General features: G+C 39.9%; 1 protein-coding gene across 1 annotated transcript in view; it reads left to right on the top strand.

The window, feature by feature from the left end:
* The window catches only part of CELF4 (CUGBP Elav-like family member 4), a 716,072-nt gene that overhangs the window by 80,992 nt on the left and 609,200 nt on the right, over positions 1-25,880 (top strand). The window contains 1 exon segment of the mRNA XM_030004110.2: positions 11,748-11,830. Within this exon segment, the coding sequence (XP_029859970.1) occupies positions 11,748-11,830 (83 nt within the window).

The following is a 25,880-nucleotide window of genomic DNA, read 5'->3' as shown; positions in this document are numbered from 1 at the left end:
GTGATCAAAATATCTCTCTGGTAGTGATTGCTACACACTTTACCTTGTGTTCTGTATTCATCAGGAAATTGTACTTCCTTCACTTCACACTGACAAGAGCCCTTTTAAACCCAGTGCACTGAAGCTTTGTAAATTACACAGATCTTGTTGCAATTAATTTCACTGTTTCTTTTTCACTTCAAAGATTACATCCTTATACCTTTTGTAAAAATTGGAAGTTTTAGACTTAAATTCACACATTGTTTGTTTTTAACCTTCTTACCCAGGAACTCATTCCCACAGTAGTGGATGGAAAAGTGCACCTGGATGCAAGGGACAATAGTGTTTCCAGTTTTCTTTTTTGAGAGAATCTGCTTGGGACATAATGTATTTGAGTCTATGAGGGAATTTGTCCGTGTTTAAGAAAAGTAGACTGATACGTGTTTATAGCTCTGAGTAGAGTCTTGGGAGGTTTAGGTTCAAGGCTGACCTTTACTACAAACTATTTGTGTGGCTTTGGACAGGTGGTTAAATCTTCTTCCAGTCTTTTTGTGCCTTGTCTTGTTCCTAAATAATTTATGCTTGAGCCAGGTTCTTAAGGCAAGCTTGTACAATGTATCGATGTGCCAACTTGGAGCTTTTTGGCAGAGAAGCAGTGGAGGCCCTTGTTCTTGGGACCTACCTCTCTTCCTTTGTGCTATAACAGATGGGATATTTAAGAAGCCTTTACCATCTTTCTCCGGCCATACTCCCAGAGCACCTCATTTCACTTTGCTTTCCCTCTCATGCACACACACACAGAGTATATGTCTTGTGAGTGTCATCCGTAAGTAGATAGTGGTCTGTTGATTAAGAAGATTACTTCATCTCTGGCTGCTTACAGAAGAACTTGATCCTGCTTCATGCTATTCCACTGCCTATAGCTACTGAACAAGTCAAACTGAGAAAGAAGGGTAAGGAGAAAGAAATAGGAGATAAGAGACAATACTTGTTTGCTCCGAACATCACTTAGAGGATAGAAGAAACTATTCAAAGTCAAAACATATGGAAAACAGCATCTGGTTATGGGAGCCTGGATGTTAATTGTTCTGACAGCTGAAATTTGTCTCCAGAAATCTCATGAAGCCAGCTGGTATTGTAGAGTTTTCTCTGGCTCATATTGTGACTCTTACAAGTTTCTGGAGACTTCCAGTCTCAGGATGATCATCTTGCAGGAGCAGCTGCTGCTTAAAGATTTTCATTTCTGTATCAGCTGGAATCAGGAAATACATTCTTTGTGGGTTTGGATTTGATTTGTAATATAAAAGTCCTAAGGTGGTTTCAGATGCACTTACCTGAATTTGAATTTAGCAAAACACTGTAGAACTTAGCAAAGAGATTCTAATGTTGTCCCCTCTACAGTTCTTGTATACGAGGTGAGGAGAAAAACTTGATCATAAGTAACAGAAGGGTATTGAGGTTGATTTTGAGATGTGTCTTAAAGGTTCCACTCTGAATCTGAACTTCTTCAATTGGAAAAACGTGGGCTGGCAAACTTGGTAAGAACAATAACTCTAGAGAGATAATTACAATTGTCTGTTTCTGAATGGGTTAGAAGTTGTCTAATAATAGCTCTTTCCTGCAGTTGTTTTAGAGCCTTTTGCTTTCAACCTTGAGCTGGAAATGTCAGAAGTCTGTATTGACACATGCCCTGTCTCAGACAAGAAAGAATATGAGGCTGCTTGGAGCGCATACAAGTTTGTATTTAGAACAGGCTACTTGCATGTTCCTGAGAAAAAAGCATAAATAACTAATCATTTGACAGTGCTATCAACAAGATGTTCACTGAATGGCCCTGGCATTTTTTTGAGGGTGAAAATATCAACTTCTCTTATGTTTTTAAGTACAAACACATTTCCTGCACCCAGAGTTGATGTTATTTTCCAAGAAATGTCTGTTCCTCATCCTGGTGAAAAATAATGAGCAGTAAAAAAAAAAAAAACAAACCACCCCAAACCAACCCTATGTGGATGCAGAAAGGCAAGGTTTGGAAAAAGTTGTATGTGGCAGAACAGTCTAATTTGTTTAGAGACAATCTTGCTTCAGGTTTATTTTGTTAAAATTCAAGGCATTCAAAGTGAATGATATTTAACAATAGCATAACCTCTGGAGACTAGGTGAGAATTCTTGAAGAAGTCTCCCCAGAAGAAGTTGATCCAAAAATCAAAATAAAATGAAGAAGAGGGGGAAAAGTTTCTGAAACACCAAAATGTTTTAGAAAATCCACTGAGTTATTCATATGCTGCTAACAATAGAAAGAACTTGAAAGGCAGGACCCAGAACAGCAGGTACAGAGTCTAATTAATGCATGTACTCTAAGGAGGTTTAACCCATAACTGTCTAAATGCAAGCAGTAGTGTTTCAACAGCAGGATTGTTTATAGCAATATTCCTGAGTTTCACCAATGAATCACAAGGCAAAAACCCCACCTTCTATATTTCCTTTGTTTATCACCACACTGGAAACAAGAAATCTTAAAGATTTCATGATAATTTTTTTTTTTTATTATTATTATTGTTAATTTTTTTCTGAGGCTGCAATATAAAATGGATAACACAAATATGTTGGATTTTTCTTTGAAGTAATAGGTAAGTTGACATGAGCCAAGCTTAGAGATGATCAGGATTTTGACTTAAACTTGGTGTTTCCTTACTGAGGAGAAGCTGGAGCCTACTTGTTCTCATCCTCACTTGGGTGATCCTTAGAGTTTGGCCATGGCTTTCTCATTAGTGACTGAGTTCTGAAATACTGGGAACACTGCTGCTTTGTCCAGGAAAACACTTGATCATGAGTTTCACTTTCGAGTCAGCCTTTTTATACTTTAAAATCAAAAGCATGCCCTAATTGTTTGATGGATAGGGCCTGAAGGCATGCATCTCTCCTTACAACATGGAGTCCACAGTTATTAGGCAACAAATGAGAAGCTGAAGTGAAGCTGGTCTGTTTAATAATAAGCTTTCTACTGTAATTCAAAGCATCAAATATTTGCAGGTCCTATTAGGCACACAAGCACTCTTTGGTAGACAACTACCTTAACCAGTAATCTATATTTTTATTTCTCTAATGGGGAGGCTGTTCATTGGTGGTTTGCTGTGTGAATGGAAATTAGACACCTGTTCTGGAAAGTAAAATGTTCTAGATGACTAGACTTGCAGAAACTTGAGCAGTGAATCTTGGGTTGACTTGGGCTCAGATGATCAAAAGTATCTCAGAAGTTTCAGGATGAAATTTAAAGCTAAAATGTTGGCAGTTATGTGAAAACAGGACCTGGTATATGCTATGTCAAATCAATGGTTCATTCTGTACTTCATCTTGAGTGTACCAGTCAGCAAAGTATGGTTCAAAGCAACTTCCTTGTGTGGATCGGAGCCAGAAACTGTTCCTTCATCCTGGGGGAAAAAAGTTTGAGACATCAAAATCTTTCCAGTTCTGCAGTGGGATGGAGGCAAGGTAGCTATGGAGTTTCTTAAGAAGAAATAGAGATGGACACTCAGGGGTGTGCCAGTGGCAATGCACTCTGCTCAGGTGTGCAGAAGCCCTGGGCTCGAGACCCTGCTTTCCTGATTCAGATTAGAGTCTGGACTACTGACTGTCCTGGAATAAGTTTCTATTGCTTTAGGCTTTGATCAGAAAATGTATCACAGGACTAAGAAACACTTCCTGTTGAAATATTTCATTGAAACTTCCTATGAGAAATTTTGGCTTTTTAAAACTTGTGTTTTCATTAAAAACCTTCTTGTTATCAAAACCCAAGATGAAACCATTGTTTGTGTTTTGTTGAAATGCTTACATACACTAACAGTTACTCAAGTCTCTCTGCTGTCTGCCTGGACATGGCTAAATGTAATTAAGCACTGCTTAGTCTGAGGAAGGACTCTGATTCGGATTGTGAATATCCATGTCTCATTTTGAAATATCATAAATGCATTTTAAGTGAGCTAATATTCTGTAAATATGGTTAACTTCTGCCTTTCCAGATTTGGACTCTGAATTTTTTTTTTAACGTTGTTCATGGTGGTATATGAGTGTGCCTTATGCATACAGACCCCTATCAAGTTATCTATAGCAGGAAAATGACAGCATCATAATAGTTAATGGAAAAATAACATAAGAGGAAAAAGAAAATTAGCATTCCACACAGCAGGGCATTTCGGATGTTAATCTGCCTTGCAATATAATTGACAGGGAAGCTGATATCTGAGAAGATTTTTATTCCTATCTTTTTCTCTAAACAGTTAGTGTTCAGTAGTTGTGCAGCAGGGGAGATGGAGAAAAAGAAAGTTCTAGCCGAGTGAATGTTCTTTACCAGCAAAAGATGTTAACTTTCGTCAGAAGGTAGTTAATCACTGAGAGAGAAACAGATGAAGAAATTGGATAAAACATTTCCAGTTCCAAAAGTCTTTATTGATTGTGTCCCCCTCAAGAAAATTCAGCTCAATCTCTGAAACCCTCAAGTGATTAAACCTTGGGCAGTCCACTGTAGACAGAGCAAATGAGAATTGTTTCAAAACCAGACATGTAGAGCTAGGATAGTTAAAGGGAAAAAAGATTTCTTTTTCACTTTGAAATCCTAGCTGGGAGACGTAATCTGAGATGTTGATTTTAAGGCAAGAGCTTTCTTAAGTGTTACAATCTTTCTCTGTGTAGCGGATCCCTGAACCTTGAAACAAGGAACTGTTTTATTTTCAGAGGAAGAGCTCTCTTAAACAGAAACCTAGAGCTTGGAAGTTGGGGACAGATCTCTGGTCCATCACAGATAACTTGTACACATTTAGACCAATGTTTTAAAGGCAATTAGGCCACAGAGAGACTGAAGCATCACTAAATGAGATGGTCAGACCTGTGACCAGTTGAGAGTTCCTATTTCCCGGAGATGCAAGTTTTTTTGCTCTCAAAGCAGCTCCTCTACAAGACTGTAGCTATTTTTAAGTGGGAACATGACCACTAGTATGTGGTCTAAGGCATGCAATATTATAATTCTCCTCCATTTTCTGTATACAGCATGAAGGTCTTGAATAGTTGTGCTTGAATTGCAGTTTGCTTTCTTGAACTCCATAGCATACTGCTGGAATAAAGCCCTTGGCTTCTCTGTGTTGGGGTTTTGGGAAGTTAGGTACATTAAAGGTGGTAGGGGAAAAAGTTCTACAGCAGTAGATGCTATGAATTGATTTCTTTCTTCTTTCTTGCATAACCGTTAACAGAACAGTATCTTGTACACCAGTTCATGCACTGTACAGGAGTCTAACATAAAATAACATAGGAGGGCCAATTTAGGAAACCTCACTGTTAAAGTCAATGAACATTGTAACTAAAAGCATGAAGCTAATTGACTTGAAGAAAAAACAACAAAAAACTGACAGCCTTGTGATAGTTTTATCTCTTCTTGGGCAAAGATCCTGATTTTGGTTACACGTACAGGTATCAGACGGGCTGTAGTTTCAGAAGTTATTGCCTGTCAGCTGAGCTGTAACAACTGGTTGAGTGCATACTCTACAATCACAAATATTTGTGAAAAAAACCTGGCTTAGACCACTTGAGCTAGCCTTCTCAAAACCTAGGGTTATCCTAACTGTTCTAGATTATCACCAATTTAGCTGAGGTCAGTGACTGAACCAAGGATTCTTCCAAGAGAGACCATAGATGATAGGTCAAATCCTGAACCTAATTTATGTTGGTGTAATTGCATAGTTCTGCTGAGTTGCATGCAAGTTCTCCCCTTGACTGGATGTACACCCCTGAGCTCACAGAATCTGCCTTAGCTCTTGGCTTTCATCTAAGAGTCTTAAAACACCTAACAAAATTCATAATTTTCCCTCATAAGGCCAAAGAGTAAACAGGCCCAGAAAGATTAAGGATCCCATTTTGGGTTTGTGTGGTGGGGTTTTGGTAGCGGGGGAGGGGCCGCAGGGCCGGCTCCTGTGGGAGGGTGCCAGAAGCTTCCCCGGCTCCAAGTTGGACCTGCCGCTGGCCCAGGCCGAGCCCGTCAGTGACGGTGGTCATGCCTCTGGGAGAACAGATTTAAGAAGGGGAACCTGCGGTGAGTAGGGGATTGGGATGTGAGAGGAACCCCTGTGCAGACCCCGAGGTCAGTGAGGAAGGAGGGGAGGAGGAGCGGGGAGGAGGGGATGCCCCCGCAGCCCGTGGTGAGACCAGACAGCAGGCTGTCCCCCCCCAGCCCACGGAGGGGAGCGGGGGAGCAGATGCCCACCTGCAGCCCGGGGAGAGAGGAGCCCACGCTGGAGCAGGGGGATGGACGCCCCCCAAGATGGCCGCCGCTCCCTGGGAGAGCCCGCGCCGGAGCGGGCCGTGACTGGAGGACCGCGGCCCGCGGGAAGGCCCCATGTTGGAAATGTTGGTGGAGGACTGTCTGCCGTGGGAGGGACTCCACAGTGGAGCAGGGCCGAGTGAGGAGTCCTCCCCCTGAGGAGGAAGGAGCGACAGAGACAAGGTGTGAGGAACCGACCCCAACCCCCATTGCCCGTCCCCCTGCGCCGCCGGGGGGAGGAGGGAGAGAGAACCGGGAGTGGGGCTGAGGCGGGGAGGAGCGAGGGCTGGGGGAAGATGATCTAAGATTTAGTTTTACTTCCCGTTATCCTTGTTTTGATTTGATTGGTAGTAAATTAAATTGATTTTGTTTTCTTCCCCAAGTTGAGCCTGTCTTTTAAGTGGTGAGTGATCCCTCCCTGTCCTTGTCTCGAATCACAAGCTTTTCTTTATATTTTCTCTTCATCCCACTGGGGCCAGGGTGGGGAGGACTGAGCCAGTGGCTTCATGGTGCTTTGTTACCGACTGGGCTTAAACCTCAACAGGCCCCTTCCCCAAATCCTGTTGAAGAGTGTAAGTATCTTTTCATTAGATTTTGACAGGACCTTTAGTGTCTTGTTCAGACAGACAGCAAATACCTGGAAGATATCATGGTTATAGTCTAGCTTTTAGACAATGCCTCTGGATCTAGGTATATGGAAAAGCTAAAGGCATGTTTTGTGTGAGGTTATGTAGTTCTAATAAAATCATAAGATGTCACCAAAACACATGATGCAAAGAAAGGGTCATAAGTCACTAAGCGCTTGTTCTTTGATTTAAACAATGGGCAAAGAGGAGAAACTATGCCAGGATACCTGTGGCTGCCTGCCAGAATAAAACAAGAAAGGGGGAAAAAGCCCTTAATTACAGTTATTAATAGATCTCCAGTATGCATCACCTTCATCTCCCACCTTATATAACAAGGATTAATTAAGGTACAGATAGTGCATATACTTGAGGTAACTGGGAGGTTAGAGGTGGCAGGTGGAATCTGATGCTGTGAACATGCAACCTTGAAGGTAAAAGCCTGCACCTGAGATAGCTGTGCATGGCTTTTATACCTCATGTAGAGGATAGGCCTCTCCAGAGGTTTACTCTTCTCCTGTATGCTAGGTCAAATTAATGTCTTGTCATTGATGGTAGACCCTAAGATAACTAATTTTAAATAGCTAAATTTGAGTCAGGTGACCAGTGCTTTTCAGCTGGTCAGAAGTACTTATCTGGTTTAAAGTGGCTGAGAGTCACCTGATTCACTGAAGTGATAAGCACTGAGATATCAAGTGAGAAGACTCTGTTTTTATTTGTCCCAGGATGAACTGGTGGGGTAAAATAGTTCTTTATTTCCAGAATTATTCTGTTCAGCTCAGAATGTGTTTCTGGACTGTTTTGCCTCTCAGGCTTGTGCAAAATCTTCAGGAGGCTTACTGTGGGGTTGAAGTTGCTGTAAGTGTGATCATTATCCATCTGTATTCCATGCAATTATTATTTATGTTATTGAATTCCCTGGAGGTAAAATTAAAATAGAGCTTTTTTTTTTTTTTTTTTTTTTTTAATCTCAAGCTCTTGTTTTTGTTTCCCCCTTCTCTTTAACAACCTTGTTTCCCAGGAGACCACTTGATATGTCCTCATGTTTCCAAGAGACTGCAGTTCAATAGGTTGAGAGTTAATTGCCAGCTGGGAGTTTCCAGATGTTTATGCGGTAGCCCAAAGAGCTGTCCACTGGTAGTAAATGAACAGCTGGAAAGACACAATCCAAACAAAGCATCTTTTAGCTGATTGACATATGTCTGGAAAACTTGGCATGTTTGAGACAAATGGAATTGAAATTAGGAACAGCTAGGAGCAAGTCCTTCATTATCAATAATTAGTCAATTAGATTTTTTTTGTTCAAATTCAGATATAATTCTCAAGCATTGTACTCACTCAGTCATTATCACCCATGCAAGTAAACGACAGAAATAATGCATAGCCTTCACTCTATCTTTCCTTGAGATGTGTTCAGAAATGTTCATTATACTGTTGAACATAGGCCGTTCCAGGGGGCTGGATGGTGCAAATGGTTTGTAATGGAATATGAAGCCTTTCACCCAGAAATCAGATTCACATCCAGTCCAAACAGCTGCTGGCAAGTGAACTGTTAAGTTTAGCTACTTAAGAGTTTACTATCAAAATGCTGGGGGTTTTGGGGGGTGTTTTTTTTGTTTGTTTGTTTGTTTGTTTTCTAGTGAAATAAGTGGTTCTGTACACAATCAAAATTTTCAGTGGGGAAAATTTATTGTTCTGAAATTGTTTTCCATCTGGGAAATCAAAGTGGAAAAAATAACTTTTTTCACCAGCTTGACTTCTCTGTAAAGCCCATAATAGCTGCTTCATATGACATTATTTCAAGACTCAGTTGTTTAGGGTGTTGTATCCTGTAGTGTTAACCTGAGTGTTCAGTGTTCTGTTCTTTAAGCAACGTTCTCCAGGAAGGAAGAATCCTTTGGAGGGGTCATATGGATGCATGTTGGAAGATGTAGCCTAAGAAAAGTAACACCTGAAAGAGGTGATACAGTTGTAATTCCTTTAAGCATCACAAAACAAAGAACAGATCAAGTATTTTGATGTTCCTAAGGAAGGGGGCAGGAGGGGCAAGAAATCTTACTGCCTTTTGTCCTAATGCACAAGGAGCTGAAATGGGGAAATTTTTTCAGGGTGGAATAATAGATATGTATTGTTTTATCACAAGCCACATGTTCATGCTTTTGAAAAATAATACTCTAGCTGATGCTGGCTTTGTGCCTTTTAGAGTGGTCTTGTAATAAGTAAAGGCAAGACAAAGAAACCCATGAACTAGCCTTTTGAAGTTCAAGTTTAAGGCCTATTATGAACATTAAGCTCTACTTTATTCCAGCTGGCCATTGCAGGGGTGGAACTTCTTACCAGGATTTACTTAAAATAAATGAGGTATTGTTTTTCCTAAATAAATTACTTTTTGCCCCACAATAGTGGAATAGAGTGTATTCATGTGCATGACATTTTTAAGGAGCAAGAGAAAAAGAATTACCTCCACAAAACATTTTTTTGTCCCTGAAAAACACGATTTTTCTTTGCCTGGCCATATGAGAGACTAGATTTCTTCTTTTCTGTTCAAAGTCTTTCTGTCTTTAACACCTTGTTTGGGAAATCAGTGATGTTTGGATGCATTCTACTAAGTAGTGTTTCTGGGAATTTGGTACTTCTACCACTTCCACAAACATGTCTGGAGAGGACTTAACAGAGGTTTCTCCCTGATGAGGACCTGTCCCCCCCAACACTTTATGTGGATCTTGGAAGGAAAATTTGCTCCTTCAGAGAGGAGTAGTCTTCTGTCTACTCAGTCTGAATTACAGTCATATGGTAGGAGTTGCAGGACATTGTTACCCTGAACTGTCATCATGGCCATCACAAGGAGGAGAAAAATATAGCTATCATTATGGGAGCTTTACACTGCATAGTTTATCTCTATAACAGTGCACTATGATGTGCCTAATTAGACTGTATCAGCTGCTCCACGTCTGCTACTGAAGGAAGACTTTCTTATTGTGTCTAGTCAACAGAGAGCTCTCAGCCTGTGATTTAGCACTCAAATTAAATTTAAGCATAGTTTCCCATTTGATTATCAAGCTATGGGTGACTTTTAAGGATCCTTTTCAATCCATTACTTCTTGTAGCTGTAAACTCTCTGCCACAGTTTTTTCCTCCTCTCTGGTAGATGCAGACTGACTGAAAACTCATCCATTTAAAGTTAGAGGGGAACGAATCCAAATAATTCCAATTAGAGTATGCAAACTTTTGCTGTTGTTCAGTCTCCTTCCTTGCTTGTCAACTTCTGCTTCTGAGTCTCAATTATTGAGACATAATAAATGTAATCGGCTTGAATAAACTGAAAGGAACAAGACCTTCAGAAAGCAATATAGGGTAAGAAATAGGGCAAAAAATAGGTTTTCTTTCCATGCCAAATTGGAACATTCATCCAGCTTGTGGCTTCATTGTGAGAGGAGTAGGGTAACTTCAACAAGACAGTCTTTAAGAAAATACATATATATATATATATATATATGTGTTTATAGAAAAAAAATCTCCCTACTCTCTTGTGCGTACTAATCTGTTAAAAACTTTGTAAAGAACTAAAGAACAAGTGTATATTTCTTCTGTAATATTGTCTAAGGAACCAAATTGGATAAAACAGTGAACCCTGTATGGACAAAAAGACCGCAGTGGTGATCAAAGCTGAAAAAAATTTCATAGTCTACTGTTTACTCACCTGTTGCACACTTTTTTTATATACGTGGGGTGAAGGTGGGTTGGTCAAGATGAGGTTATGGGACATGTTTGTTTCTTCAGCAGTCTCTCTGTACTTGTGCTGCTCTTGGAAGATGCCTACAGTTTGATGGACATGCTGCCTGAACCTTGAGAGATATGATACCTCCATTTCAAGGAGCTGGCAAGGTTGCAGACATTCTGTAGTAACTTCAGAGAAAATGTCCTCTGCATAACAAGCACTTCTTTTGCTGCAGGAACTGGCAGGTTTTCAGTATACTGCAGTAAGAAGGAATAATCTGATCATATCAGACACACACACAACTGGTGTAAGATGTTGCAACATTGACCAGTTTTACCAGAAGGTGAGCATGGAGGTAGGGAGAGAAGGCAGAGCAGGGTTTTTGCTCTGCCTTACCATGACAGGGCTTTAGTCTTTGTAGTTAAGACAACTTTTTGGAAGAATCAAAGACATGATCCATTGGAGCATCGCTGGAGTTCTAATGATCTGTAAAGCAACATGGATGTTTTGGATTGATTGTTTGGGCTTTGCTGTGATTGTCTTTGTATGCATGGCGGGAAGCCAATGACCCCTTGCAGCAGCAAGTGCAGGGTGGTGGCTTTCTGGTGTGATGCAAACAGGGAGACTACTTGTGGATGCAAGTCAGGCTAAACAATAGGCGTAGTCCTCTGCAGTAGGAAGTCCCAAGTCCTTGTATGCCCTTTACTTGAAGTACTTGGTACAAAAGAAGGGCATGAGACCTTCAGCGTGATATGGCAGTAAGGGGCTTGTTCCCAGTGCTGCTGCTGGAGCAGGATTTGGAGCTCATGCCCCACCTTGCCACTATGTGGGTTCATTGAGGTCACTAATCCTGTACAGCCCTCTGTATCTGACACTTAAGCATGTATTCAAACAAAAATAAACACTCATAGCCACACTGTTGCTCACTCTTCACCAGGGCTCAGAGGAAGTGATGATAGCTTAATTTCTTGACTCTTTACTACTGACCTACTAAGGAGAGATTTTTATGATTGTTTTACAGGGAATGGGGTGATGATGGGAAAGTGGTTTGCTCTATGTCTCAATTTTAAACAGATCCCCTCTGAAGCGCTGCTCTTACTGAGGTTTTGCCTTTTGTTTACAGGCTGTGCCTTCCTAACATACTGCGAAAGGGAGTCTGCTCTAAAGGCCCAGAGTGCACTGCATGAACAGAAGACACTGCCAGGGGTGAGTCCAGATTGCTAACTTTTTTTTTTTTTTTTTTAAATCTAAAATGGGTTACATATGGAGTTCTCATCTTGGGTTTGGAGCATAATGTCTCTGGTTGCTTGGATGATTCACTATTTGCATTGTGCTAATAAAATGAAGACACCACCAACCCACCCAAACAGTTTCCAGGCGCAAAATGAAAAGCTTTTTGCTCTTATCAGGAGTCAGGAAAACAGTAATTAACTGGTTATGGGCTGGATTCTACCAGCCTCACTCAGCTGAGGAAAGGTTTTAGGATTCTGACTATTACAATGAAATATTTGAAGTGCTTACCAGGTGCTACCTCTTACTATTTTTCTTCTCTGAAGCAAGGTGTGGCAGCAAGAAATCAAGGAACAGATCACATTATTGAGTTATCACAGAATGAAAACATATTCCTGATGACAAAGTGGTTTGACTCAGTTACTTTAGTATTCAAGCAGCTGTAGCAGATTGGAAAGGCGGTGAGACAAGGAGAAAAGAGAGAGAGGAGAGACGAACACAAGATAATGAGGAAAATTATTCACATGAGCAAGATCTAAGGTTCAGACAACACAAGCAGAACTAAAAATAGAATCAGCATTATGTGGGGAAGACCTGCCCTGCTGGGATGGGTTTCCAGTTTAGCAGTAACCGGGAGGAGGGAGAGAGAGACACTATTTAGATTCAGCCAGGGTACGTGGATTGGAAACAGCCGAGTGCAGTACTCCTGTGGCTAGAATAGGGCTAGTTTCACAATGACACGAAAGTCAGTGATCAAGTAATTACGAGTGGGATCCTGAGGGTTCCAGGCTGCATCTAAACTGAGAGGAAATTGATCCAAAAGTCTACCTTTATTAGTTGTTGTTGACTGACTGAGTCCTGTGTACCCATAACCTACCTTTCCACAAAACCTAAGACACGTCAGTTGCTCTATGTTGCTGAAGAAAGTGTTCATTCTGCTCTGCTTGTTTCCATCATCCTGGGTCTATTTACCTATCTTTATGCCACCTTGCCAGTATGGAGATGCCCACGCAGTTGCTCATCTACATCTATCTTTGCTTTAAAGGCCATACCTTATGTAAATATATACATACTTCATTCCCTAAAAATACATTTCTGTCAGCTGACAACTCCCTCTGAATTATTTTTTTTTTCCTAGAAAATCGTTAGCCACAGATTGAGAGTAACTTGAGTCTTGTTGGGGTTTAGGTTTTTTTTTTTTTTTTTTTTTTTTTTTCCCCCCCCCCCCCCCAACAGGTGTTGTTTTCTTTTTACTTCTCTCTCCTTGGAACAATAGAACTGGATGTACAATAAATGAAAATATTTCAAATAAGGATGTTTTGGGTAACATTTTACCTGAAATTTTCTGAAATATGCTTGAAATCAAACATGTATTTATCAAAACTAGAGATATACTTGTGATGAATAGGGTGTTTGTGTATTTAAAAGATACTAACTGGAATTCCAGTTTTTTTCACTGAGACTGTTTGCTCTCTTCGTTAGGAACCAGACCACTTACTTGCATATGGAACTCATATCTACTCTATGGGGTTAAAATCTCATCCTGAAGTTGTATAATGGGAATATCTTCAAGAAGACAGTGGGTCAGTGAGACCGAGGGCTCAGAGCTGGGGAGGGAGGGCAAGTGACAATTTAGGATTTCTTTTTTTTCTTTTTTTTTTTTTTTTAAAATTACTCCTTTATATGTCTACAATTCTGAATCTCAGTCTGCTTTTTAGAGATTTTAAATCACAAAACTCTTGAAGTCAAAACTGTTGTCTTGGACAGTGACAAAATTCAACCGGCTTTTGCATTAAGATCAAGACTTCCTTCAGAGGTTATACTGACTGATTCTAGACTACAGGCAAAACATTCCTTCCTTGGTTTACACCATTTCTATCACATATAGCCCATACTGACCACGCTGACTTCAGAAGGCTTTTTTGTTTTGTTTTACACTTTGAGGTGACACATCAGGATCTGATTGAATTGGGAACAGTGAATCCTCTGTCTAAAATAGCAATGAGGTTTTTGAGAGTTCTGAGCACTGATTTCTCCCGTCCCTTTCATTTCCAGTTCTGTTTGTCTCAGGATAAAGGTTTACTTTCCACCAGCAAACCCTCTGCATACAGCTTTCTGCCAAGTTTCTGAACTCATCTTCTGAATGATGTCACTGTAGTTTATTTAAGGAAACCAGCCTTGCCTCTTGATAAACTATTATGCCTGGATACTGTTTTATGGTTCCTATGTGAGTAGCAGAGAATTATTTATGACTTACCTGACTGTTCTTGATAACATGCACCAACAATACCAAGCATAGTTCATCACCATAAAATAAAAAGCACTCATAAGGTCAGGGGTCTAAGTCCTCATCCACTTGAGTTCACAAATGACACATATATAACACCTTCTCTTGACCCTCTACTGTCTGTGACACAAACAGTGCTACTGAGAAGGTATCAAAAATAATTAACAATGCTGGTATAGAAAAAAAGAAAATAGTACTACGGTGAGCCGTTGAATCTAGACAATCCTTTCCCATCCCCCAGTAAACTGTGTATTTGCCTGCTCTTGCAATATTGCTGTTTGTGTTCTTTGTATTATAAAACACAGAATTGAGTCATTTTTAATAATATGCACATGAATGCTAATGTATTGAAATAGTGAGGCATGAGGAGTTTGTGTCCAGATTCAGACGCCTTGCCTCTTAGCTATGTATCACTTTGGTTTTAGTAGAGTGGCTACATGCACATATTTTACAGTAATTACTTTCTGGATGTGCTTTGTAAGATGACAGAAATATGTTTCACATATTTCTATGTTATATGTGGGACATAAAGTCATCTTGTGGAATAATCAAAAGACTTCCAAGCAAGTATGTGTTGATTAATAAAGTCTTTACAGCACTTTGTTTTGGGGCGGGAAGGAATCATGATAGATATTTTGAAGCAACTAGAATGGAATGTAAAACATAAAATTATTAGTTGGATCCTCTTCATCTAAATGAATTAGGCTGTTTTGGACAGTTTGAAATTGTCTTGCCTAAAACAGAAGGTTAACGTAGCAGGGTGTGTATGTATGTGTAAAAAGCACTTTGCGAGTGTCGGACAATTCAAATTCTAGCATTTACTTGTGATTGTTTATTTTACATATAATAGAGTAGCTGGATGATGAAGTATATTAGTTCTTTAATAATTTATAGAAATGCTTTGATGTTGCAGTAATTACATTAAAGGTCACATATCAAAGGTAATTTGGTTGAGCAGCTGTGATGGTTTCTCAGAAGCAATCAATATTGCTGTCCGTGGTGCTGATTTCACCAAGGGGACTGCCAGATTAAAGGAGGCTTATTACCAGCCAGCCAGACACGGGGGAAATCAAGAACAGATTGGAGAGATGCACTATTCTCTTTCCCTACCTATAATTAACACTGTTCACCATAATCTGCGCTAATCCTTCATAGTGGGAAACCAATTTTTTTTTTTTTTTTTTTTTTTTTCCTCCAACATTATAAAAAGCAAATTAGGCAAGGAAGAGTAATTTGGGGGAGCAGGAGAAAGAAAGTAGAGAAAGTAAAAGTTGATTCACCCTTGGGATTTCTGATGCCAATATATCTCTTGATGATAATGTAATATCAAAAACACAGCCCATGGTCTTGGGGAAAACATGGGGAGGGGGGAAAAGTGTTCTAGACAATGACAGCGCAGGGGATGTGAGAATTATCTGCCTGCAGATTTGGTATAATATTATCTATTTGCCCCACAAAGCTCCACAGGAAATGAAATCAGAGAAATAAAATTATGTTTTAAGCGTAGTCATTTTGATTACAAATTATAGTGAACGCAACTTTTTCTCCCCTTTCTTTTTTCTTTCTGAAGCAAATGGCAGAGGATAATGCTGAGAAATGTAATTACACTATCAAGATCTACTTTTATTTATAGCACAAATAAACTGAGCTCATGTATGATAAGCACAGAGGCATTTTTTTCCTCTAGTTCTTTGTGGCTTTCTCAGGCAATGGGAATGAATAGTCCATGTATACTTGGTTGGAGGCGCTGCCTCTTTGCATAATGTTAAAACCTCCCTGTAAGACTTGCAAAGAATAACTATGAAATTAAGTAGCCAAGAAACTGTTAACCTCAGCAATCTGCAGGGCTTATTCAGGCTGGGAAATAGACTGGGTTTTCTTACTGTATGTGTTCCTCTTGAAAGGGAGAGTGGTACTACTGGTATGCTAAATTTCTCAGTCCATAACATAATTAGTTTTCTTCCTAACTGTTCTGATATCCTTTGTCTCTTCTGCCATCTAGAAAAAATGCATTCCGTTTTATTCATCGTATGCAAAAATATGCATCTGTAACATTAGAAGACAGGTGAGCTCATAAAACTTATATTAAACCCAGTTTTAAACAAACAAAAAAACCCTTCTCTAATGCAACTAAAGTTATGCTTAGTTAAAAAAAAAAATTAAAGAAGTTTTTCAATGTTATTGGTCTTATCTGGCTCAAATTCATATGTATATGTGAGGAAAGACACCTGAGCATGCCGGGGAGGGGAGAAGGGTGTCTTGCAAAATCTAGACCATCTTGAATCCTTGTAATAAGTCTTAAATGAGACATAAGTGTCATGTGGACTCCAGAAGTTCTGCACATATAGCATAGATTTCACTATTCAAGCAGACCTTGCTGTAATTTTACAGTCTTATTGTCTTTTTTTTTTACTGTTTCAAAGCTTTTTCCAAAAGCTTGTTAGAAAACCATTAAACCACGTATCAGCCTGCACACTGTTATGCCAAAAATGGTATTATATTCCCACACCTTCCCATTTCAAAAGTTTTCTCTGCCAATGTAAATTGCAATTTGGTCAGCAGTGGCAGGCTGGATGGGTTCCATTGATTAAAGTAGCCTGCTTGAACACACAGCCTGCTCACCATGCCCTTTAGATTTTGAAAGAAAACACATTTAATTGTTCCCTTGGGAGAAACATGTCTGTTTTCTGAAGTTAAAAATGAAGATGAAAAGGAATAAAAACAGATTTGAGGTAAGAGACTTGCAAAAACCAGTCCTGTAGAAATTCTTCAGTGCTTTAAAATCTTTGGGTGTCAATGTCATGGTTAAAAAGATTTATTATGTTTTTTAAAACCCCTTGTTTCCTCCTTCTGACTGACCAGCCAGTAAAAGGACTTTTGGATCTTGCTTTAGGGAAAGGAGGGGACAAGAGAGGGAGGGAAACTATATGTGCTTTCCATTTGCTAAAAACCCCTGTAGTTTGACAGTGCTGTTCTGTTCACCAGATGAGATGAAACACCTGGGTCCTATCTGCTTGGTAAACATTAAAGTTCCATTTCACTAGTTAAAGATTGGCTTCTGTATCCCTATACAGCAGCCTCTAGAATACAAAGTAAACTCTCTCTGTGCCACCCAGTCCAAAGAGCTTTGGAGGAAAAGGATACAGTGCAAGCATTCTGATAGAACCAGTGTGTTGGATGCATGCTGTTATCTCAGCTGAGACTGGTGTATTCATCACATTTGTGGTGGCTAACCAAGCTTGGCTTGATATGCAAAATGGGAACAAGGCTTCTCAGTTGTGTTTGAGACTTGGTGGCAATTAAAAAATGGTGTGCAAAAAAAAAAAATTGTTAAGGTAGCATTGTCTTGTCTTTCTAATTTGACACCTTTTGGCTCTCAAAGGACGATTTCCAAGTTATTCAACAAAAGCTTTTGCTGGACCTTCATTTGCTTTATGTGTTATTCAATGACAACTTTTCTCTCTGACGTGTCTGCCATAGGAGGATCAATCTAATTTTATGTACAACTGTAAAGATGAATGATAAGTAGAAAGGATTCAGGCAAGTACAAGCTGAATAAATTATAAAGGGCAAATGATGACAGGACTGGGGGTCCCAAGAGACAGTGATATGATAACAGAAACTAAAGACGAATTTATGATGGATGTAGTTAGCATGTACTGAGGCTGTTAATTCTTCAGGGTAGTTTTACAACTTCTTGTGATTGGAGCAATCAAAGTATTTCATTTTAAAGAGATGCTGTATATTTTCACTTGTCTGTTCTGCATATTTGTATGTATGGCCTCATTTATATGCATAGCAGTAAACTCCCATAGGCTAGTCAAGCTTACCTCCCATCAAAGGGCCCCTATTCTCCAAACCATAATGCCACTGTTTATGCATAAATAAATAGATAATGTGTAACGATTTGAGGGCAAACCTGGATCTCGGAGAAAAAAAAGTTTCCATTTTCACAGAACACAGCAATCAAACCTTTTCAGATCCTGCAAGTAGCTGAGCACCTTCAGCTATCTTCAAAGCCAAGCCTAGGGATTGAGTTAGCTCACAGATCCCTGATGAAAAATTATATATAACAAGTTTCAGGTAGGTCAAATTTTGGGCTTAAGCTACTTTAAGAGCAGCTGATGCAGCATCATAAAGTTAGAAGCAAATCTGATCTCGGAGCAGTTCTTGATTGCATTTCATTCATACTCTTATTTCTATCTCTTGTTCCTTATTATTAAGGATATTTGCATGAAAATGATCTTTTTTTCCTTCCTCTGAAGGGTTGTCTCTTGTCTGTGAGTAATGCTTACTCTGGCCTACATTTGTGAATGCCATGGGTTTGATTCTGACTTCATTTACACAAGTGTAAATCAGCAGTGATCTGATTGAGGTCAAGGGATTTATATGGCATAGGAAAGAGCAGACTCAGCTATATTTGTCACTGCTGAAATGATGTCATCGTGAACAGTACCATAGCTCTAAATGAGGAAACATATTTCTACCAAGAATCTTTGCATCCAAATATCTGATCTCACGAAACGCTGAGCATCCCTGACACCTGCTGGGCCATTCAGTAGCTCCCACGGGCTTTTTACTAGAGAGAGGTCCCAGCTCCAAACTGCAGGAATGAAAGATGGTTGGTGTCTTGGTGTTTCAACAGTGTTAGCCATTAGATACTAACGAACCCTAAACACTGGGGTTTCTAGATGCATCACCCTACTGATTCAAGTGGTGATGGGATATGCCCAGGAATAATTTGCAAGCAGTAAACCTCCATTTCTCATCCCATGTCCTCAGTCACAGAACAGAGGAAGAGAAGAACAGGTACCCTTTAACAGTCAATTTACTTGTCATCTGTCCAGTCATATGGATGATACCGTGTGACATTACCTAGTTCAGGGGTCATTGTTCATAGACTAACCTTTCCATAAACACCCACTTCCCGTATTTGCACTATATAGTAATGGAGAAGCATGTGCTGATTGTGATTTGTAATGCAAGGATAATGTAAGCTTTCAATAAAGCACTTAGATGAAAATGCTGTATAATTATATGATTTGGACTTCCACCTTTGGCAATGTGCCCACCTATACTACAGGTTTACCATTGGCAGCTGGACTACTCATAGCTTACATTGGGGTAAGCTGTCTGCCCTGTGTTTCTTTGTGCAGTGTGTACGTGTCTTTAAATCCTTCAGATACTCAGTTAGACAAAAGTAGTTTGGGTGGTTTTTTTTAAAGTACAAAGGTTGAAGACCATACACAAGACTGATGGATCAGGTATGTATGTCTGCCACCAAAATTATTATCATTGAAGCCCATAGAGGTGTGTCTTGGTCTAGTTTAATTTAAATAACATGTATAATAGAAACAAAAACACGAAACCACAGACTTGAATGCTGTGCAGCAACTGTATTCCATGACTGTAATTCCTTGGGGGGTGATTATACAATAAGGACTTGAATCTTGCCTGAAACATTATTTCTGTTAGTGCTACTTACGCTATGTAGGTTAGGAACATCTATGCATGTTGAAAACAGACTTTCAGTTGGAGTGTAGACAAGACTGCAAGCCTTACCATGTGAAATCTAGCCACTGGCTGCAGATCTTTTAAAAAAGCTGTGTATCCTGTATTAAATAGTCTAAGAGCATGACTCGTGCATTAAGCTTAATTATGTGCTTAAAGTTAAGAACACCTTTTAAAGAACTAGCAGAGCTGGAATGCTTTTGGGAGTGGCAGAAGATATCCCACCTCTCCACTTACAGATAACTTTTGATAGGACTTGACGTGATGTAACCCATTTAGCTTCTGTGCTTCACTTCTGCTGTGCTCTTACTTTGGCAGGCAGAAAGTAGTGGGGAATGACTGACCATGAGATTGCACTATCAGTTCATGCAAGTAGGTATCTGAAGTGACTTTGCTCTGTTGAGTAGCTGCAGTGAGAGACTTACAGTGGCACTGCATGTACGAGTTGCTGCACTTGGCAGGTTCCCAGCAATGTCAAATCTCTCTGATTAGTTTCTGTAAGTACAAGGACAAAATTAAGCCTAACCTATTTTTCAAAGAAGAAATGTGCATTTCCCATTTTTCTCTTTAATGGGAACTTCTTATATCTTGTTTCCCATACTTTTTCTCCCCTCCCCTTCCCACCATGTCACCCTTTAAAAAAAAAAAAATCATCTTTTTAAAATACAATTCCTTTTAAAAACCTGTGCCTTCAAAATCCTTTGAGTTCTGTACCATATTTTGACCTTGATATGCATGCATTTTCAGCACCAAATTAATCCTATGGTGCTAGAATGAAGTTGTTCCTTTCCTTTCCCCTTAGGTATGGTAAATTACAATCCTCAATGCCTCTGCTACTTTCTAGTGCATGTTTTCTTTGGCATGTTGCAAAAAATTACTGTTTTGATCACTGGCTTTGTAGGCAGGTTTTGGCAGAGCAAGTCTTGTCCAGCTATAACTAATCCATTCCAAGCTCAGGTTGCTCCTTCAAACAGATGGAGTGAATTTATTTTTCTCTTGTTCTGTGAATGGCTCAGTCATTTCTATGCTACTATAGTGACTTTGCATGGTAAATAAGTAACTTATAAGACATGCTGGCATGAGTTTCTGATTTCATTTATAGCTTTGGTCAATGGAATAGCATTCTGGGTCTTTTTATTTATGGCTGACTTACTGTCAAGTTTTCCTTGGTAAACATCTGAGAAATTGCTTCTGTCTTTTGCACTACTTTGTGGTGTCCTTTCTCAATAAAGTCACACTAGTCCCTCATTTCTGGCCAAACAGCATTTTCCTCTTTTCTCCTCCATCCCATCTCACTCTGTACATCTGTCCTTGCCATCTCTTATCTCCTTTGTAGATTTGCTGGAAACATTACCCTGTGTTCATGTAATGCCTGCCTGGTGAAATGAGTTGAGATTACAGCTGCTGAGGAGGAACACTGTGCTTCCCAACTACTTCTGCCTGGGAGATCACGTATTTTTTCCAGACAAAGGGAGAGACTTGGGTTACTGTTCCTTTTCATGTTTTGTGACACTACACGTACATAGATAGCATAGTTGGCTTGTTGTAAATCTGATGTTTCTTGAAATTAGGAGGCTTAGTGTATGTGAGTTTTTCAGTGTATGTTCATGTTGCCCAAGAGAAACAAAGCAGCCAGGAGAGGGTTGTTCATGCAGTGTTCTCTTGCCAGTTCTTCCTTAGAGCAACTGGGGAGTGACTAGGGGTTGAATTCTGTGCCCATGCTTATCCTGCACAGGGGAAGGGAGGTGGGGGCTCTGTGTGGGAGGGTGAGCCTTGCAGACTACCTATTTTGGTGGTAGCAGCCTGCTGCTCCCAGCTTGTTATTTTTTCTGCCACTGCACCTTCACATTGCTTGATATTACACATATTTTCACCTGGGAGGGCAGAGGCTAAGACACTCCTGGGGAAGCTGGGCACAACATGTCACTGGCATCCAACAAGCAGATTGCTGCTGAGGGGATCCTGAGAAAATGCGTATGTTTGGGGGGCTTTGTACGGTTTTTGGAAACTGTAGTACAGGCTCTACAAATGTGGATACACTACAAAGAGTAAAATACAGATGTGGCACCCTTCAAAGACAGCACCTCATGTCCCAGTGGAGGTCCCAAATTTATCTATATTGCTATGTGTTTCTCTTTTATTTTATTCTATTGAGCCTTAAACCTTTTCCATCAGCACTCTGAACCCAAGCTGCCTTAGCACAGTGGTAATGCCTCTAAAGTGAGCCTGTCCAAACTAATTTCATTGTCCTTGTTGAGTGAAGTGCAACAATTAAGCAGACAGCACAAATGGGTCCAGATAAATCGGGTATTTACAATTATTTCAGTTTGGATAATCTAATGTGATGTTCATTGTGCAGCTAAGAAATATGCTTCCAAGTGAGGGGGAGCTCTCATTCTGTACTCTTGTCTGTTGGGTGTAAATTCAGAGTAACTCTGTGGACTCTTGCAGAGTTTAAGCTTCTTTACATCAATGCGGCGCAAATGAGAATCTTAGCCTCTTTCTTTAGATGCCCTGTAAAGCTGCCTCCCTTCAGCTGTGCTTGCACTTTAGAGATACAGCCAGGGGAGCTGGAAGGTCATTTCTTTTTTTTTTTTTTTTTTTTTTTTGTCTGGGCCAGGGTTGTGTTGTTGAACTCGTTCACTTTGGGGAATCCAGCTTTCTTTGAGTGCCTCTTTGCTCTCCAGCACTGAAACTCTGACTGACAACTCAAGTTACTCTCCAGATCTGGCAATGCTGCTGACTTTCTGGATAGCATTGCAATCAGATCCCCTCATTACCAATGCCTCTCTTTTTTGGTATTAGTACCTTGAGGCTGTATTCTGGCTTTCCACAAATTCCAGCCAAAAACTCATAGCAATACCGGTTGAAAGGCACAGGATTTATGGCAGCAGATCAACACTAAAAGGCAGATCTCTGCCACTTTCTCCTTCATTTCTTTGCAGGATACATTGCTTTTCTTTCCCTCCTCCTGGTCCCCCCCTCCAAGCTCAAGCAACACACTGTGTTGCTGGGCAGTCTTCACCAACTTAATCACATTTGGGCCCAGTGTTTTTCCTGCAGACCCTGGAGTGTGCAGTGCTTAGGCCTTGGTTATTAGTTTACACAATAAATGAAGCCCATTAGAAGAGGATAATCAGGGCTCGGAGAAGGCCACCTCACTCGTTATCTGAGGAGGTTATGTTAAGCCTCTGTAGTTATTAATCATACTTTCCCATGCAGATAGCTGAAGATTAAGAGTCACATTTATCCTCTTTGCTCCTCATTCTTTCGCACTGATGTGCAAACACTCTTTATAATCGTTGTTATTATGGTTATTCATAGCCCATCCAGTCAGCCAGGACTGCTTCTGAGATGTTGCTTGAAGTCTTGCACCTATCCGTGGTGGCTTGATGATACAGATCAGAGCCACTGGAGGTCTCTCCGTTTATGTCTCGGAAAACATCCTTGAGAGTCCTAGAAAGTCTCTGCTAGCTGTTATTGAATTGCAGTATCTTGTCCAGAGGCCAAGAGAGTTCTGAACAGAAGCCGACACTATTATAAGAGCCAACTTTAACAGCAACCCTCTTGATTTCACTTGCTTTGCCTTTTAATACCAGCTCTAACCTTGAACTTAGACTAAGATGATATGCTACCCTGTGGCTTTTTGAAATCTAGCCTAATGCCCTTTTAATCGAAGTGAATGACCCTTTTTTCCTTACTTCATTTTTTAAGCACTTAAATCAACCGGGATAAAATCAGATCTGTACCAGGTGGACTCAACAGCGTTTAAAAAAATAGTTTAAAAATGGAAGCATTTATTCCATCAGAGAAAATTATCTTTTTAAATTTTTTTACCTCGAAATATTTCTGTTTTCTATCATCCTCTAGAAAGTAGCCTGTGCATGCACGCGCACACACACACATAAACAAAACAACTCCCCAGAAAAATTTCATCAAAACCCAGGTACTTGGGGAAGACAGCTGGAGTTTTTTCTCCCCAGAAAAACTTTAGTCATGGAGTATTTGCTTCAATAAAATTACGATTAAAGCAACAGTTAGCAACTAACTTCCTTTAGCGTATAGTGACTGTGCAGCCATCCATTTGCAGATCACATCAATGTACAACTACTTTAATCTGCTTGCACACCCATTCCTTTTCTTTCTGTCCACTATCAGATTTATAGAAGCTGTGTTCCAATTTTCTTCTTGTTCCACTTAAAGAAAACTGCTTTTCTGTAAGTGGGTTTAGCTTCTGAAGCAGGGGCCAGGTCAGTGATATACAGCAATGCTAAACCAGTAAGTCCATAGTATCTATCATGCAAACTTAAAATCACTAGTTCATCCAGTTGCAAAAACCTGGATTCACTTTTGAACTTGGAGTGTGAGTTACCACGTATATCAGTTTGTCCATCCTAAAATTACTTTTCAACCTGTAAGGAAAGGCACATTTTCCAAATGAACAGTTCATACCATTTCTCTTTTGACTGAAGCAAATAAAACTCCTAACCCTGATTTTGCCTTAAGAAGTCTTAAGTGCGCTTGGGTCAGTTTCCCTCACACTTGCAATGATAACAGTAATATGCAATGCTTGTGCTTCCCAAATGCTGTGCTTATATACAGATTCTGCATATCTAGAGGAAAACAGCATTGCTGTCTTGGCTCGGAGGTCTACTAGCCTCCATCATCTCATGATCTGGCTCCTCCTTTTCTTTTTCTCTCTCTTTTTCTTTTCTTTTTGTCCTAGCCTAGACAGTGTGCTTGATAATGCATAAGAGTCTTTCTAGGGCCTTATGTTTGATTTTTTTCTTTTTAATGAAAGTATTTTCTCTAGAAAATGTCAATTCAAGACCTTTCCATTTGAGGGATCATGGTGGTTTTGGTCATGCATTTATTTGAGACTGAGTTTTTGGATCTGTTAGAAAATTCTTGTTCAAATGAAAGGGCCAGTAAAGCAGAAATCAACCCAAACAGGCAGGCATGACATTTGCTTGACCTATGGAGCTTCCCTGATACAAATTCCCTGCCTTACCTAATTCAAACCAAGAAGAGAACAGATACTGGCTTTCCTCTGCCCACCCCAATTAAGTTTCCTACTCACCTGATTCTTGGCTATTTGAAGACAACGTTTGCACATGTGCTTCCTTTATTTTCTCCTCTCCTCTATTTTTACAGATATTACTAGGTAATTTACCTGAAATACTAAGGAATTTTTTTGAAGTGGGTGAAGATTTTTGTATGGATCCTTGAGGCAAAATACCAGACTTGGTTGATTTTAAGAAGAATATATAGGGTCTTGACATGCTGTAACAAGAGGGGACTAGGCATACAGACGGGGAGTTTACTGTAGCTGACCTCAGATTTCATTAAGAAGTTGGCAGCTCCTCAGTTATCTATCTCAAAACTGGCCTCCTTTGTCTTCCTTTAGATGGGAAAGTGAGGCTGTGAGAAAGTGTAGAGAGAAAATACCTATGATAAAATGCGGTTTTGAGGGCCAAATCAGAACCAGGATTTAAGAAATCTAGATTCAGTACTTGCCTATGTGACAGAAGTCAATGTAAACCCACCTTTGCCTTAATATCCTACCTACAAAATGGAGCTAATTAACCTCCCCCCGCTGTTATCTCTTTGATTAGTAGACATTTAGAGTTCTCCAGAGTAGGATTTTTCCTTTCATATGCATCTGTGTTTGTGTACAGTGCTTAGCAGTGACAGCTCCTGCTTTTGACTACAGTGTCCTAGACGTTCCTGTGATGCTGACAAAGGATGATAACTGTTGGGAGGGAAAATCTTTCTTCCAATATAAGGTGATGGCTCAGGATGATTCTTGCCTTTCAGAAAGGGGCTGTCTCTTTTCTCTTTCTCATGATTGACCTGAAAATAAATAAGGGAAGAGTGACATTCTTACTATTGCTTTCTTTTTTAAAAAAAAAAAAAAAGAAAGGAGAATTTCTCTTAGACTCATGCTGTACTTGTCTATACTGTATTTGACATCTGTAATAAAATTTGGGTCAGATATACTTTTCAATAAAAAGAGGCATCCTACAAACAGCCCCATGCTTCTATTAGGGTCATGTCAAGAATAATAGAGACTATTGTCACTGCACTGAACCTCTGCATTGTATTAAGTATTCCTCACTTCTCTCTTCTCTGCTTCTCTCCAAGACATAATACAAGATGCCTATCATGTTCCACCACATGTCACCAAAGGGCACAGAAAGGGAAGCTGGTTAGCAGGGAGCAAGGCTC

This window comes from Aquila chrysaetos, chromosome Z (genome assembly GCF_900496995.4).
Source record: "Aquila chrysaetos chrysaetos chromosome Z, bAquChr1.4, whole genome shotgun sequence".
Lineage (NCBI taxonomy): Eukaryota > Metazoa > Chordata > Aves > Accipitriformes > Accipitridae > Aquila > Aquila chrysaetos.
This window is presented reverse-complemented; position numbering and strand designations above follow the sequence as displayed.